Raw genomic sequence first — 13,372 nt, 5'->3', positions numbered from 1 at the left:
GCTCTACCACTTGAGCTACAGCGCCACTTCCGGTTTTCTGGTGGTTTATTGGAGATAGGAGTCTCACGGTCTCTCCTGCCTGGGCTGGCTTTGAACCTCGATCCTCAAATCTCAGCCTCCTGAGTAGCTAGGATTACAGGCGTGAGCCACCAGCACCCTACCACAAAATTTTAAAAAGTAAAAGGGGTGGGTTGAAGGGGGTAAAAATGTTGAAAGGGGCAACACTGATCCAAGATGCATTGTATTCATAAACTGCTTTGTTAAGTGGCAACTCCTTTGTACAACTAATAAAGGTAATTTTTTAAAAAGATAAGCCTTTTTTACAATGAAAACAGTAAGAACAGCCCGCTAACCTTAACTGTGGCTTAGCCCACAGAGGTGTGGAACAAATGGTCTGTGAAAGGCCATTTGGATATTTATAACATCATTCACGGCCTAGATCTATTAAATGTTGTCTTATATCTACAGTCCTGCCTGTGGCTGCTTAGGACTTCCCACCTGGGCTACTGAGGACCACCTTTTCCTGTTCAAGGGGAGAAGAGTAGGGAGAAAGGCTTCAGCAAACCTTGAGATCCAACTGGAGGACCACCCCTTCCCCCACCTTCTCCATCCACAGGATGATCTGTTGGGGACATGCTGTCAAGAATTAAGAGGCCTGACTGGGAATGTGGCTTGGTGGTGGAGCGCTTGCCTAGCATGTATGGAACCCTGGGTTCAATTCCTCAGTACCACATCAACAGAAAAAGCCAGATGTGGTGCTGTGGCTCAAGCAGTAGAACGCTAGCCTTGAGCAAAAGAAGCTCAGGGACAGTGCCCAGGCCCTGAGTTCAAGGCCCAGGACTGGCAAAAAAATAAATAAATAAACAGAGGCCTGCAAAACACAAGAGGGAAACAAAATGCAAGACCTGAAAAGAAGCCAGGCAATCACACTCTCTGAAGTACAGCATAATGGCCACTCTGAGCATGGGAGTGAGCCACATGTCTACCGGACATCTCATCAGCCCTTTCTGTTGGTCTGCCACCTGTTTATTTCCAGCCTCTTACTGTCTGCTGTAGGATGAAATGGAACAGTGCGTCTCCTGCCTGGCTAAGGAGATCAGATCTGTAAGGAGCTTAGTTTTGAGGACACATCGCACCAGCCCAACAGTCACCTAGACTACACTCATGCTGGCCTAGGGACTCCTCCCCAACACAATGCTCATCATTCCACAGTAAGTACTTCTTGCCTGGGCACAGAAAATGACAAGCTCAGAACCATCAACACCAGCCAACTGCAACAGTGTGCAAACCCTGTGCAGACCCTGTCCCAGGGCAGCTCTCCCACCTGCTCAAGCGTGAGCCACCAGCTTTGAAAAGATCCCATGCTAACCAACAAAGCAGACATGGCCCCAACTGAACAAGTAACACTATATCACCCAGATGACTTGAGATAAATGAGAGAAGTTATAATGTCAGGACATTGAACACTAGGGACAGAACACAGCTCAAGTCTTAGCTTTCCAGTATAAGAGACACCCCTCACCTCCCTGCCCTTGCCTTCCCTGAGCAAATCCTAATTACAGCCATGGCAATTGAGTCTTCCTTTAGAGAGATGGTATGTCCAAGACAAGGGCTGGGGATGGCTTAGCCCACCGGTATGGTGAGTCATGAGCACCCAACTCAGTGGACATTTGCAGAGTTCTATGTGTGTATCAGAACTGCCTTATGCAAGCAGCCAGGTCCTAGGGGGCACTTTGGCCCATGTTCCACCGAGAAAGGGCCTGAGCACAGGGTCCTCAGCTCACAACAAAGCCACTTCACACTGATGACCCAGCTCCAGGGGGGCAGCGAGCATACCACCACTGCCCATCAGAGCGGAGAAGGCTCAGGGGGCTGTGTGGCCTGTCCCACGGCCCAGCTCCAGCTCTCCGCCTTACCTTTCCATTTGAAGTTCTTCATTCTGAGCGGAAGGGGGGGAGGAGACTTTTCACATGTAAATATTTGAACCCAAAGCCAGCCCACACTGGTCAGCAGGCCACCCACGTGACAACATGACAGGCAAGACCACAGGGTTATAGACGGGCATTGCTAGACTGGAAGGCAGATGCCAGCGAGACTGGAAACTTGCAAAGGACCGCGGGCAGCCGGGTCTTCACTTACCAAGGGAGTGGCCCAGTCATGTTGGACTGGGCCTAGATTCACAAGCAAAGGACCTGCCTCTGCCATTGCCAGGGACCCCTGAAACTTCCCAGAACCTGCCGTCTGTTAGATAGCCCTAACACTTACCTCCTTAAGCTGTGTGGAGCACAGCAGAGCCCTCCCAGCTATAGAAAGACCTCCCCGGGACAAGTCAAGAAATTTGCCTCGTGAGTGCCTGTTCTCCCACACGGTTCCCAGCACATCCCAGTAAGTCTGCTTCTCCGATTGGAACTTTTAAATCTTCTTCCTCTATGTTTTTGTGTATTTTTTTGTTTTCTTACAAAAATAACATCCCTCCCCTGCTTGATGGTAAAGGGTGTGAACTCTGGGCCTGGGAATTGATAGGCAAAGCCGTGACCACTTGAGCTACACCTTCTGCCCTTTTTTGCTTTAGGTTATTTTTCAGATAGGATCTTTGGTGTTTTGTTTTGTTTTTTGGTTGGCTTGAACTGAGGGCCTGGGTTGGCTTGAACTCGGGGCCACACGGTTCTTGAGCTCTTTTGATCAAGGCTAGCACTCTACCACTTTGAGACACAGCTCTATTTCCAGTTTGGTGGTTACGTGGAGATAAGAGTCTCACAGGACTTTTCTGCCCTCTGCCAGGGCTGGCTTTAAACCATGATCCTCATATCATAGCCTCCTGAGTAGCTAGGATTATAGGCACGAGCCACCAGAGCCCAGCAGGTCTTCTGTATTTTTATTTGTTTTTAATTGCCTGGGACCAGTCTCCAACTGTGATCTTCCTACCTCAGCCTCCTCCCAAGCAGCTAGGGCGATATTCTTGAATGTATTTGTTGAGATCAGGGTCTTGTTTAATTTTTGTGCCCAGACCAGCCTGGAGTCCAGATCCTCTAGATGTCCCTCGGCTCCCGAGGAGCTGAGATTACAGGAGTGACACTATGCCCAGCCCTGCTTCTCCAAGCGTATTCTCTCTCCCAAATGGCTCACTTGAAAGGTGGGCTGCCCCCTCCAGCCCCCAAAGCCCAGGCATTCCACTCAGAGCAAGTCGCTGCGCTCTTTAAACTTCAAGTTCACGTCACCTGTGAGCCGAAGGCCTGGCGCACTAGGCTGGACCCAAGCTCCTTCAGAGAAAGCACAGACAAGCACTCGGAGCCCGCCATCCCGCCTCCCCCTCTGCACAGGGGGTGACAAGTGCGTGATGATGTGAGGCCACACGCACCTCTCCTCCACTGGAGGCCCGGCCAGTTGTGGCTGGTGTCTCCCAAGCGGCCGCCCTCGCCACCCGGGGCCATCCATCACCTGAGCCGCGTGGGCCGAGGCCTGCCACGGGGTGAGGGGGTCCCAGCGCGGCTCGTCCCGCCCGGCCCCTGCGTGCGCCCTCCCCCGTCCCCCGCCCCGCCGACGCGGGAGGGCAGGGGGGCCTCGCCGGGCCACCCGCAGCTGGAGGCGAGCGCGGCTCATCTGGTCTCAGGCGGGGACGGGTCTCCGCCAGCAGCCCCGTCCCCAACGTGCAGCCGGCCGGCCCGAAGCCGGGGCGGCGGCGACCCGCGTCCGTGCTCCCGGACGCCCGCCCAGCGCGGCCGCCCAGACCGACCGCATCCCTCACCCGCCGGCGCAGCGCCGGCCCCGGCCTCCCCCGGAGCCTCCGGGCCCGCGGGCTGCCGCCTCTCACCTCTCGCCTCTCAAGCCGGGGCCGCCAACGGCTTCCACCCGGCACGGGGAACACGTGAAACCGCCGTCGCCGCCCTCGGGGCTCGCCGCGCAGAGAGCTCCACCGGGAGCAGCCTCGCGCGCCTGCGCGCCGCGGCCACGCCCCGGGCGGACGTGACGAGACCGGAAGTCGGCCCGGCCCAGGGGGCGTGGTCAAGATGGTTCCGCGGCCTGTGGGGCCCGGCGCTCGGCGGCGCTGAGGACCTCGGGGCCGGCAGCGGCGGGGCGGGGAGCGGCGCGGACTCCCGGGGTAAGCTAGCCGTCGGCCGTGCAGACGGAGGACGGGCGGGGCCGGCGCGGGTGGCGCGGCCCGGGGCGCTGGAGCCGCCTTCACCCCGGCGTGACGCGGGGAGAGCCGGCGCCCATGTGCCCGAGGCCGGCACCGGGGGACACCGAGGCCCGAGGCCCGGGACCGGGCCTCCCGCGCCTCTCCAGGCCCTGCCAGCCCTAGCCCTGGGCTGCTCCGTCCCCGCACCACTCCGCAGGAGGGGCGGTGTTTGAGATCCCCGAGCTGGCCGCCTAGCCGGGCCTCCTTGCTAAGTAGGATCCTCCTGTGCCTCAGTTTCCCAACTGTAAAACGGACATTATAGCAGTCCCTCTGTTGTTGGGATCTGGAAGGGTTTCATCAAGAGCGGGTGCGGGTCAAAGGACTCATCCAGGGCCTGCCACTTGGAAAGCGCTCAGTGAACCTTAGAAGCCCTTCCAGAATCCGATGTACCAGGGGCGGTCAGTTTAGGTAAGTTGAATGGGGTGAAGAGGTGAGAATCAACTCCAGGGTAGGTGAGTGTGCATGGTAGGAAGGTGAGAAACAGGTATGGAATAGCAGGTACGTGCAGACTGACGTTACAGTACACAGCAACCCAGGTGGCTTAGCCCACAGACATCTGTTTCCGTACAACCTCGGAGGCTGGAAGACTCAAGGTTAATAAAGCCTTTTACAGCTGACTTGCTTCTGAAAACCGTCACCCCGTTGCAAATGGCCTTCTTCTGGCTGGTCCATTGTGCAATTACACTTTGGTGTATTTGTATCCATATCTCATCCTAGAGGATGTCAGTCAGATTGGAATTGGAATCGGACCTCATTTTATCTTAATCACCTCTTTTAAGGCCCGATCCTCTCATGCAGTCATATTCTGTGAAGGAGCTTGCAAAACTTTGCAACAGGAGTGACAGAATGGCCAAAAGATCAAAAAGCAGTATGTTCCTGATATTTCTGTGCACAGGGCACATTCATACATCCCATTCTTGTTTGTGCTCGCCTACATTTTCATTTGATCACCTTGAAAACTCAGAAAGGGTGAGTGAGGCTGGCAGGTCAAGGCTATAGGATGGCATAACCTGCAGGAATCCAGAATATTGTTCTCCGGGTTTACCTGAGAGGCCGTGAATCTTTGAGGTAGGGTGGCAGCAGTAGACCAAAGTCCTGTAGCTAATGATCAGTTGAGGCCCCAGCCCGCTAGCCTAGACATAGCATGTCTGGGGAGCCACAGGTAGTTCATCTAGCCTGGCACATATGGAAATATGCCACTCAGCTTTTCATCACAAAAGAATCCCTGAAACAAGAGGAAGAAAGGTTTACCTTGGTTCTTTTCCAGAGGTTTCAGTGTATGGTTGGCTCCATCCATCCTTTTTGGGCCTGAGTCAATGCCAAAACTAGTGGCAGTGGGAATGTGTGGCAGAGGAAGGTACTCATCTCATGGCAGGAAGGAAGGAGAGGAAGAGGGGAAGGAAGGGATGGAGGGAAGGAGGACTCTTCAAAAGTATGCCTCCAAGGCCTAACTTGCTCCAGTTAGGCTTCACTCACAACCGTCCCCCTAGCTATGATGTCATCAATAACCCATTGATGTCAGAGACCCATGATCCACTCAGCTCTCAAGACCACCCTTGAATACTGCAGCACTAAAGACAAAACCTTCTATTTATCAACCTTTGAGGGGCACTTCATATCCAAACTGCGTAACAGGGAATAAATGAAGGAAATGATGGGAAGGAAGCAGGGGCCATGCAAAGCATTTTAGGTTAGGGGTGGGCAGAACTCAAGTGGTAGAGTGCTGTCTAGTGAGAAGCCCTGAGTTCAGTCCCAGTTCTAAGAAAAAGAAGCTTGTGAGTGGTGGCTTTGTGAGTAGTGATTTTTTTGGTGCTGCTCGTGCACTGGTCATATGATCAACGAAAACCCATGATGACGTCTTAGTAGTTCAGTGTAGCAGACCGACATTCCCCACAGTCTGTCCCGGTCTGGTTTTATCTCTTCCCGCAGCTTCTTCCATAAACTGCTGCCTTCTAGATTGAGCTTCTAGCTATCAGAGTCCCTCGTGCCCAGTGAGGGGCACACCCCTCTGTGAAGCTTCCTTGGTAGGAGTTACTTTGACTTGTGGCTTTTCTCCCCAAATAGGTTTCTTATTTTCTCCAGCGTCTTTCTGATTCAATGACCTCTGTGTAGTTGTTTAGCAAGTACAGGCTTGCACTTAATTAGTTGGCTTTTTAAAAACTTTGTATGTGTTTATAGATATGTATCCTTTTTAAATTGGCATATTTTTAAATTGGCATATTTCTAAATAGACTAAGAAATTAATGTATCCGGTCATGGTCCTATTCTAGATTGCTCTGTCAAATTCAGTGGCCATTTAAATATAAATTGACAGCATTTCAAGAACTCCATGACTGCACACGGCCATGGTACCGTGTGGACGGTGAGCAAAAAGCACTTCACTTTTCACCATGCAGATAGGTCCGCCGATCTGCAGGGTCTAGTTGCTGCCACACAGTTTTACAGGCGTGACCAGAGAATAGATCACTTGACAGGGAAGCATAGGGCACTTGGTGGCTTTCAGTCCTTCTGTCCCTGTGGTACCCATGAATGTCCCTTACCTGCGTTCTCTCCTCTAGGTCTCATGGTCAAGCATGGACCCTGTTGCTACCCACAGCTGCCACCTCCTGCAGCAATTGCACGAGCAGCGGATCCAAGGCCTGCTCTGTGACTGCATGCTGGTGGTGAGGGGAGTCTGCTTCAAAGCCCATAAGAATGTGCTGGCGGCCTTCAGCCAGTATTTCCGGTGCGTTTACCACTGCCTCTTCCACCTGCAGGGGGCCACTTGTTATTCAAGGATTTTGCTATCCTTCATTTAAACAGACATAGGGACTGTGGTGTTTCTTATTTTGATTTTCAGTTTAATAGTACTGCTTTTGTTTTAGCCCAAAAAGACTGTGATGTATGAGGAATGATGGCACACTTTTTGCAAGTTTGTCTTGAATTTTAATTCTATGTATTTTCAGCACTCTATATTTTGATTTTCCTTCCAGGATAAAGTAAATAAGAAATTGAATTTTTCTGCAATAAGAGATTAGTAGGAGGAGGTGGCTCAGTGGTAGAGCGCTTGCCTTGCATGCCTGAGGCCCTGGGTTCGATTCCCCAGCACCACATAAGCAAAAAGAAAAAAAGCCGGAAGTGGCATTGTGGCTCAAGTGGTAGAGCGCTAGCCTTGAGCTGAAGAGCTGAGGGACAGCGCGCAGACCCAGAGTTCAGGTCCCACAACCGGACCCCCCCCAAAAAAAAAAAAGAAAAAGAAATTAGTAGGAACTGGGCGCCGATGGTTCACACCTTTTATCCTAGCTACTCAGGAGGCTGAGATCTGAGGATCGAGGTTCAAAGCCAGCCTGGGCAGGAAAGTCCGTGAGACTCTTATCTCCAATAAACCACTAGAACACTGGAAGTGGCGCTGTGGCTCAAGCAGTAGAGCACTTGCCTTGAGCTGAAGAGCTGAGGAACAGCGCCCAAGTCCAGAGTTCAAGCCTCACGACCGACAGACAAAAGAAAAAAGAAACTAGTAGGGAAAGCATCCTATCTGATATTTTCCTTTCTTTTTTTTTAAAGGCATTTAGTTTTTGTGTCCCATTTGGATATTTTTCACAAGTGAAATTTCTAGTTAGGTTTGAACAGGAGTCTCTGGAATAAGTGTCTTGGCATTCATAGGAAGATAGCAGTTTTCAATATTCATATGTGCGTAACTCGTAAGAAAACATGGTTCACACCATCACTGACTATCCTTTCTCCTGTCAGGAGCCTCTTTCAGAATTCCTCAAGCCAGAAGAATGATGTTTTCCACTTGGATGTTAAAAACGTCAGCGGCATAGGGCAGATCCTGGACTTCATGTACACGTCCCACCTGGATCTTAACCAGGACAATATACAAGTGATGTTGGACACGGCACAGTGTCTGCAGGTTCAGAACGTGCTGAACCTGTGTCACACGTTTCTGAAGTCCAGCCCTGTGGACCAGCCTCCCGGCCTGCCCTGCGCTGGGACCTTCTCCCTGCAGGGGGCGCTCACCCCAGATGCTGCCTGTGTCATGAGCGAACACTTCCCTCCTCACTTACTGCAGGACTGTTCAGCAGAGGCCCAACCTGGGAAGGTTCTGGATGGGTCGCATTCCCATGTTCCGTCAGACCGTCTCCATCATTCCACAGGGGAAATGTCAAAGCAAGCCCCAGAGGCTCTAGACGGCAGCTGCGCAGAGCCGCCTTGCAAGCAGCCCAATTACTATTACAAACTGCGAGACTTGTACAGCAAGCAGTACTACAAACAGGCCGCTTGTCCCAGCCAGGAGCGGGTGGCCGAGCAGCCCTTCGCCTTCAGCGCCTCCGCAGATCTGGCAGCCGTGGAAACGCAGCCGTGTGCAGTCAGTCATCCCGAATGTCTACTGGAGACTTCAGAGGACCTGCCCTCCACCTTCCTGGCCCCACCGCTCAGTGACTCCACCCCAGACCCTGAGTCAGACGCCCCCTGCCAGCCGCCCACCAGGCAGATGAGGCTTAAAAAGGCTGTTCACCTGAAGAAGCTCAATTTCCTCAAGGCACAGAAATCAGCTGAGCCAGCAATGGACCCCAGCTTAGATGATGGCTTGGCAAAGAGGGTAGAACCTGCTAGTGAAGACCGGGGAGAGAAAGCTCACAGCCCATGCACTGAAGCAAAAGAACTCGGAGAACTAGCCTCTGAGGACTTGAATTGTGGCATCGGTGGGATGGAGAGGCCCGAGGCCCCGGCCACCCTGGAGGAGCAGTCCCAGGCCCTTCAGTGCCAGAGACAGTATGCGTGTGAACTGTGTGGGAAACCCTTTAAACATCCAAGCAATTTGGAGCTGCACAAACGTTCTCATACAGGTACACTGACAAGTGCGCGGGCCAGGAAGGAGCTGCCAGACCTCACAGCCCGCTGTCCGTTTCTCTGAGAAGCTCTGCTCTTTCTTGACTCGTCCTGGTGTTCTTAACAGAATCGAGGACACTAGTTGTTTGTTTCTTTTTCTCTTTTTTGGTCAATTTTTGTGGTGTATCCTGAAGTTCAGTAGTTTTATAGAGCTATTGCAAAAAGATGACAAACTTTCTTTTCTTTTTTTTTTTTCCTGTGCCTGTCCTGGGTTTGAACTCAGGCCCTATGCACTGTCCCTGAGCATTTTTGCTTAAGGCTAACACTCTATCACCTGAGCGACAGCTCCACTGCTGGCTTTTTGCTGGTTAATTGGAGATAAGAGTCTCATGGATTTCCAGCCTGGGCTGGCTTTGAACTGCAGTCCTCAGAGCTCAGCCTCCTGAGTAGCTAGGATTACAGGTGTGAGCCACTGGTACCAGGCAAACCAGCAACTTTTAATTTTGATTTTAGTTAAGTTTTTGGTAAACTGTTCATCTCTTAAGAAGCACATATTTTGACTCACTCAAAACTTTTTTAACTATAAAGCTCATAAGCTATATTGTTTCTTTAGAATTAGATTAAGCTTATTTTGTAAACTATGTCACTGAAAATATAGATAGTTCATTCTAAAAGTTCTCTCAAGTAATTTGAATATATCTGATTTGAAAAAATAGTGATTTAGGAGGCAGGAGGTAAATTTAGACTCTACTTTTAAGTATTTGATCTTTTCAAATGGAACATTCTTCTGTTTTAGACTGAATTTTCAAGGGGTTATTACTATTTTAATTCATACAGTCTCCCATTTCTAAACAGTTATTTTAAGGTATTATACATACACACCTACATACATACATACCACATCACATACGCCTATATGTTACTTTCCTTCCTGAAACTAAACACTAGGAAGCTGAGGTCGGAGAATGAGTTTGAAACCAGCCTTGGAGTGGATACAGTGACCTTAGCTCACGAACAAAAAATAGCACATACAACTTAATGACAGTTATCTCTTCGTCTTGAAAGGTAACATGCCACAAGATGCTTCCAGAATGACACAGTGTTTACAGAATTGCGTTCATTGTCACAATTTAGATTCTACCCATTTGCATTTTTGGAGACTGATTAATCATTGTGAAAGCCCTTTGTAAAAGTTAGTGCATTTTAACTAGTATTATAAAGTTACTCCATCTGAAGACATCATAGACTGAATTTGCCCTGAAAACTAGTTTATATTATGCTGTTTACTTAAATTACTTTTTTTTTCCTTTTGGTTGGTCGTGGGGCTTGAACCTGGGCCTGGGCACTATCCCTCAGCTCTTCAGCTCAAGGCGAGTACTCTACCACTTGAGCCACAGCACCACTTCCAGTTTTCTGGTAGTTTATTGGAGATAAGATCTCACAGAGTTTCCTGCCCATGCTGACTTTGAACTATGATCCTCAGATCTCAGCCTCCTGAATAGCTAGGATTACAGGCGTGAGCCACTGATGCCCGTCTATAATTACCTTATACTCATTTAGCTTTAAAGAGAGGTCCTTCTGAGTGACAAGAACAGTCATGGTAGAGACAATGAGCACAGCACCAGGTGTGGTCTGGGGACCCTTAGGGATCTGTGAGGCTGAGCTGTGCCAGCAGTGCGTGGCAGGCAGGACTTGGCTTTCCTCCTCGTGTGCGCAGTGGCTGCATGGTGGGTGCTGACCTTGTCACCTTGAGTGAGTGATGTGGACTTGTGTCCTAAAAATACTGTTTCCATTTCTAATGTGGCACACATTGATGGATTCAGCCCACAGAGAACAAAGCTCTTCAGTCTTGGTGACTGGTGACCCTCACGTCTATAACTTGCCATCTATTAGCCCAATATTTTCTGACAAAATAGAGACTTAGCATTCTTATAATCACTCAGGGCCAGGGGAGCTAGGAGACATTTTTGGTAAAAAAGAAAAAATATAAGACTTGAAAAACAAGCTGATTTCTTTGTGGTAGCTAGCACTACCACGAAGATGGGGAGGGGAAGAGTATTGTTTTTTTCTTTTTCCTTCCAGTCTTGGGGCTTGATCTCTGGGCCTGAGTACTGTCCCTGAGTTTCTTTGACTCAAGGCTAGGGCTCTTACCACTGGAGCCACAGTGCCACTTCCTGCTTTTCCTTAGTAGTTTATTGGATAAGAGATAATCTTCTCACTATCTTAGCCTCCTGACTACCTAGAATTACAGGCATGAGTCACTGGCACTTGGCTGAGTATTGGTTTTTTTTTTTTTTTAAAGGATCTTAGCAAAGCCAGTGGATCTGTTGGGGCAGGGCGAACAAATGTTCTGTGGTTCCTTGTGTCTACAGGGGTTGGGTAGACTAAAGCCAGTACCTCAACATGTACTTTACAGGACAGGAAAAAACCCTTCCTTGATTGGCACACACAGGACAAAGGGAGATTTCCTTGTGTTTTTCTTAGTCTCTTGAATTTCTAGGACCTAAAGTATTGAACTTTGCGACAAACTAGAGTGCCACTACAAGAAGCCACAGCTGTTCTGGGTGTGGCTTGATGCAAAATGCACCGTGTGTGTGTGTCCCTGTACACATCTCATATGGTGTGGATCCGTTAGAGCTCCATGGTGAAGCAGACTCAGATCAAACAGCAGGTGAACAGGGTCACGTGGTGTGCCACACATTTGCCCATTTGATTTTCAGCTGAAGGAGAACTCTGGTAGTCTTCAACCACAGATAAATAGGTTTGCTTTCACTGTAGGTCTTTATCCAGAGAACAGTTTGATTTTAGAGGAAAAAAGACTTTGATCACATCTGTAGCATCTCGGATGGGAGATAAGAATAAGGACAAAGAGATTGATTCTTATTGTCCTACCTCAGGATAAAGTTCTGTTTTGAAAGAGAGGACACAGGTAGCATCTGAACATTTACAATGAAAATTAATGTGTAAATATTAGTATGGATTTTACAAATTGTTCTGTTCTGTTTTGCTTTGTTTTAGGTGAGAAACCTTTTGAATGTAACATTTGTGGGAAACATTTCTCTCAGGTGGGAATACTCTTCTTTACTGTTAATAATTGGAAACCTGAACCCCAGTGTTTACTTGTATTGTAAATAAGAGACACTTTTATACTTCAGAGAGGAGCCCCTGGTGATACTTAAAGACTTCAGACTGAATCAGGAAGCCATTCCTAAGAATACTTTCTAGTTCCTTGGAGAGCAGGGAAATACTTGTCACATGTGCAGCTGCTCGCTATACCTTTTCTTTTTCCAAGTCAGGATGGGGCCAGACTTATGTGTCCTGACTTTGGTGCACAAAGCTCAGTACTCAGACAGTGACTTGCCTGAGGCAGCAGATGGTGCTGGCTGGAGCAAAACAAAGCATCTCCTGACTCTTACCCAGACTGTAAATTTTAGAATGTTGGGAGAAAATAGATAAAATATTTTTATTGTCTACTTACATTGCTGTCCAATTCTGGACATCATTTGAACTCAGAAAACATTTATTGTTCATTCAGGGCCCTTACTAGACATTGGACACAAACCTAGAGCTGTAATAGTCTAAGAAATCTTCTAATGTCTTTGTCTGGCTGTGGGCACCTGCTTTTCTTTCTTTTCTTTTTTTTTTGTCAGTTGTGGGGGCTTGAACTCTAGGCCTGGGCCTGGGTCTGGGTACTGGGTGCTGTCCTAGAGCTCTTTTGCTCAAGGCTAGCACTCTATCACTTTGAGCCATAGCTCTATTTCCAGTTTTTGAGTAGTTGATTGGAGATAAGAGTCTCATGGGGACTTTTCTGCCTGGGCCAGCTTTGAATTTCAGTCTTCATATCACAGCCTCCTGGGTAGCTAGAATTACAGGCATGAGCCACTGGCATCTGGTAGGTACATACTTTTCTGTCTGAACTAGAAGGTTCCTCTGTACATGGCCCTGTGCAGGGCCCTAGCTTCCTCCTGGGGCTGGAGGATGGTTTCTGCAGGGAACAGTGCTGGCATTGCTGCCCTACATTGTGACAGATCTGTTGTGGCCTTGTGTGGAGATGGCTTTGGACTGATCCCCACCAGGGAGTGGGGACCTCGGTGAGGTCATGCTGGGAAGGTAGGCTGTGTGGAGTGTGGTGCACACAGTCTTGTTGTTTGCTCCTCCAGTATTCTTAACACCATGGAAGGTTCATCTTTCACCCACCTGAACCTATGGTTGACATTCAGGTTCTCTCATTCTTCCTGTGTGTGGTCAGCTCTGTTCTCCGAGGTGATCTTCCTGTGCATGGTCAGCTCTGTCCTCCCTGGTCTTCCTGTGCATGGTCAGCTCTGTCCTCCCTGGTCTTCCTGTGCGTGGTCACCTCTGTCCTCCCTGGTCTTCCTATGTGTG

General features: G+C 49.4%; 2 protein-coding genes across 4 annotated transcripts in view; one reads left to right on the top strand and one right to left on the bottom strand.

Moving 5' to 3' along the window:
• Lyar (Ly1 antibody reactive) overlaps window positions 1-3,911 on the bottom strand; it is a 15,046-nt gene extending 11,135 nt beyond the window's left edge. For both annotated transcript variants that reach the window (XM_013023852.1, XM_013023853.1), the window contains exon 1: window positions 3,819-3,911. The gene's annotated coding sequence lies outside the window, so the exon portion shown is untranslated. The remainder of the gene's footprint in view (window positions 1-3,818) is intronic.
• A 142-nt stretch (window positions 3,912-4,053) lies between these two features.
• Zbtb49 (zinc finger and BTB domain containing 49) overlaps window positions 4,054-13,372 on the top strand; it is a 20,229-nt gene continuing 10,910 nt past the window's right edge. For both annotated transcript variants that reach the window (XM_013023980.1, XM_013023979.1), the window contains exons 1-4: window positions 4,054-4,099; window positions 6,736-6,902; window positions 7,907-9,006; window positions 12,008-12,054. In XM_013023980.1, coding sequence (XP_012879434.1) covers window positions 6,751-6,902; window positions 7,907-9,006; window positions 12,008-12,054 — 1,299 coding nt within the window. In that variant the 5' untranslated portion in view covers window positions 4,054-4,099; window positions 6,736-6,750. The remainder of the gene's footprint in view (window positions 4,100-6,735; window positions 6,903-7,906; window positions 9,007-12,007; window positions 12,055-13,372) is intronic.

The sequence above is a fragment of the Dipodomys ordii genome, unplaced genomic scaffold, assembly GCF_000151885.1.
Source record: "Dipodomys ordii isolate 6190 unplaced genomic scaffold, Dord_2.0 Scaffold71, whole genome shotgun sequence".
NCBI classification, from domain to species: Eukaryota; Metazoa; Chordata; class Mammalia; order Rodentia; family Heteromyidae; genus Dipodomys; species Dipodomys ordii.
This window is presented reverse-complemented; position numbering and strand designations above follow the sequence as displayed.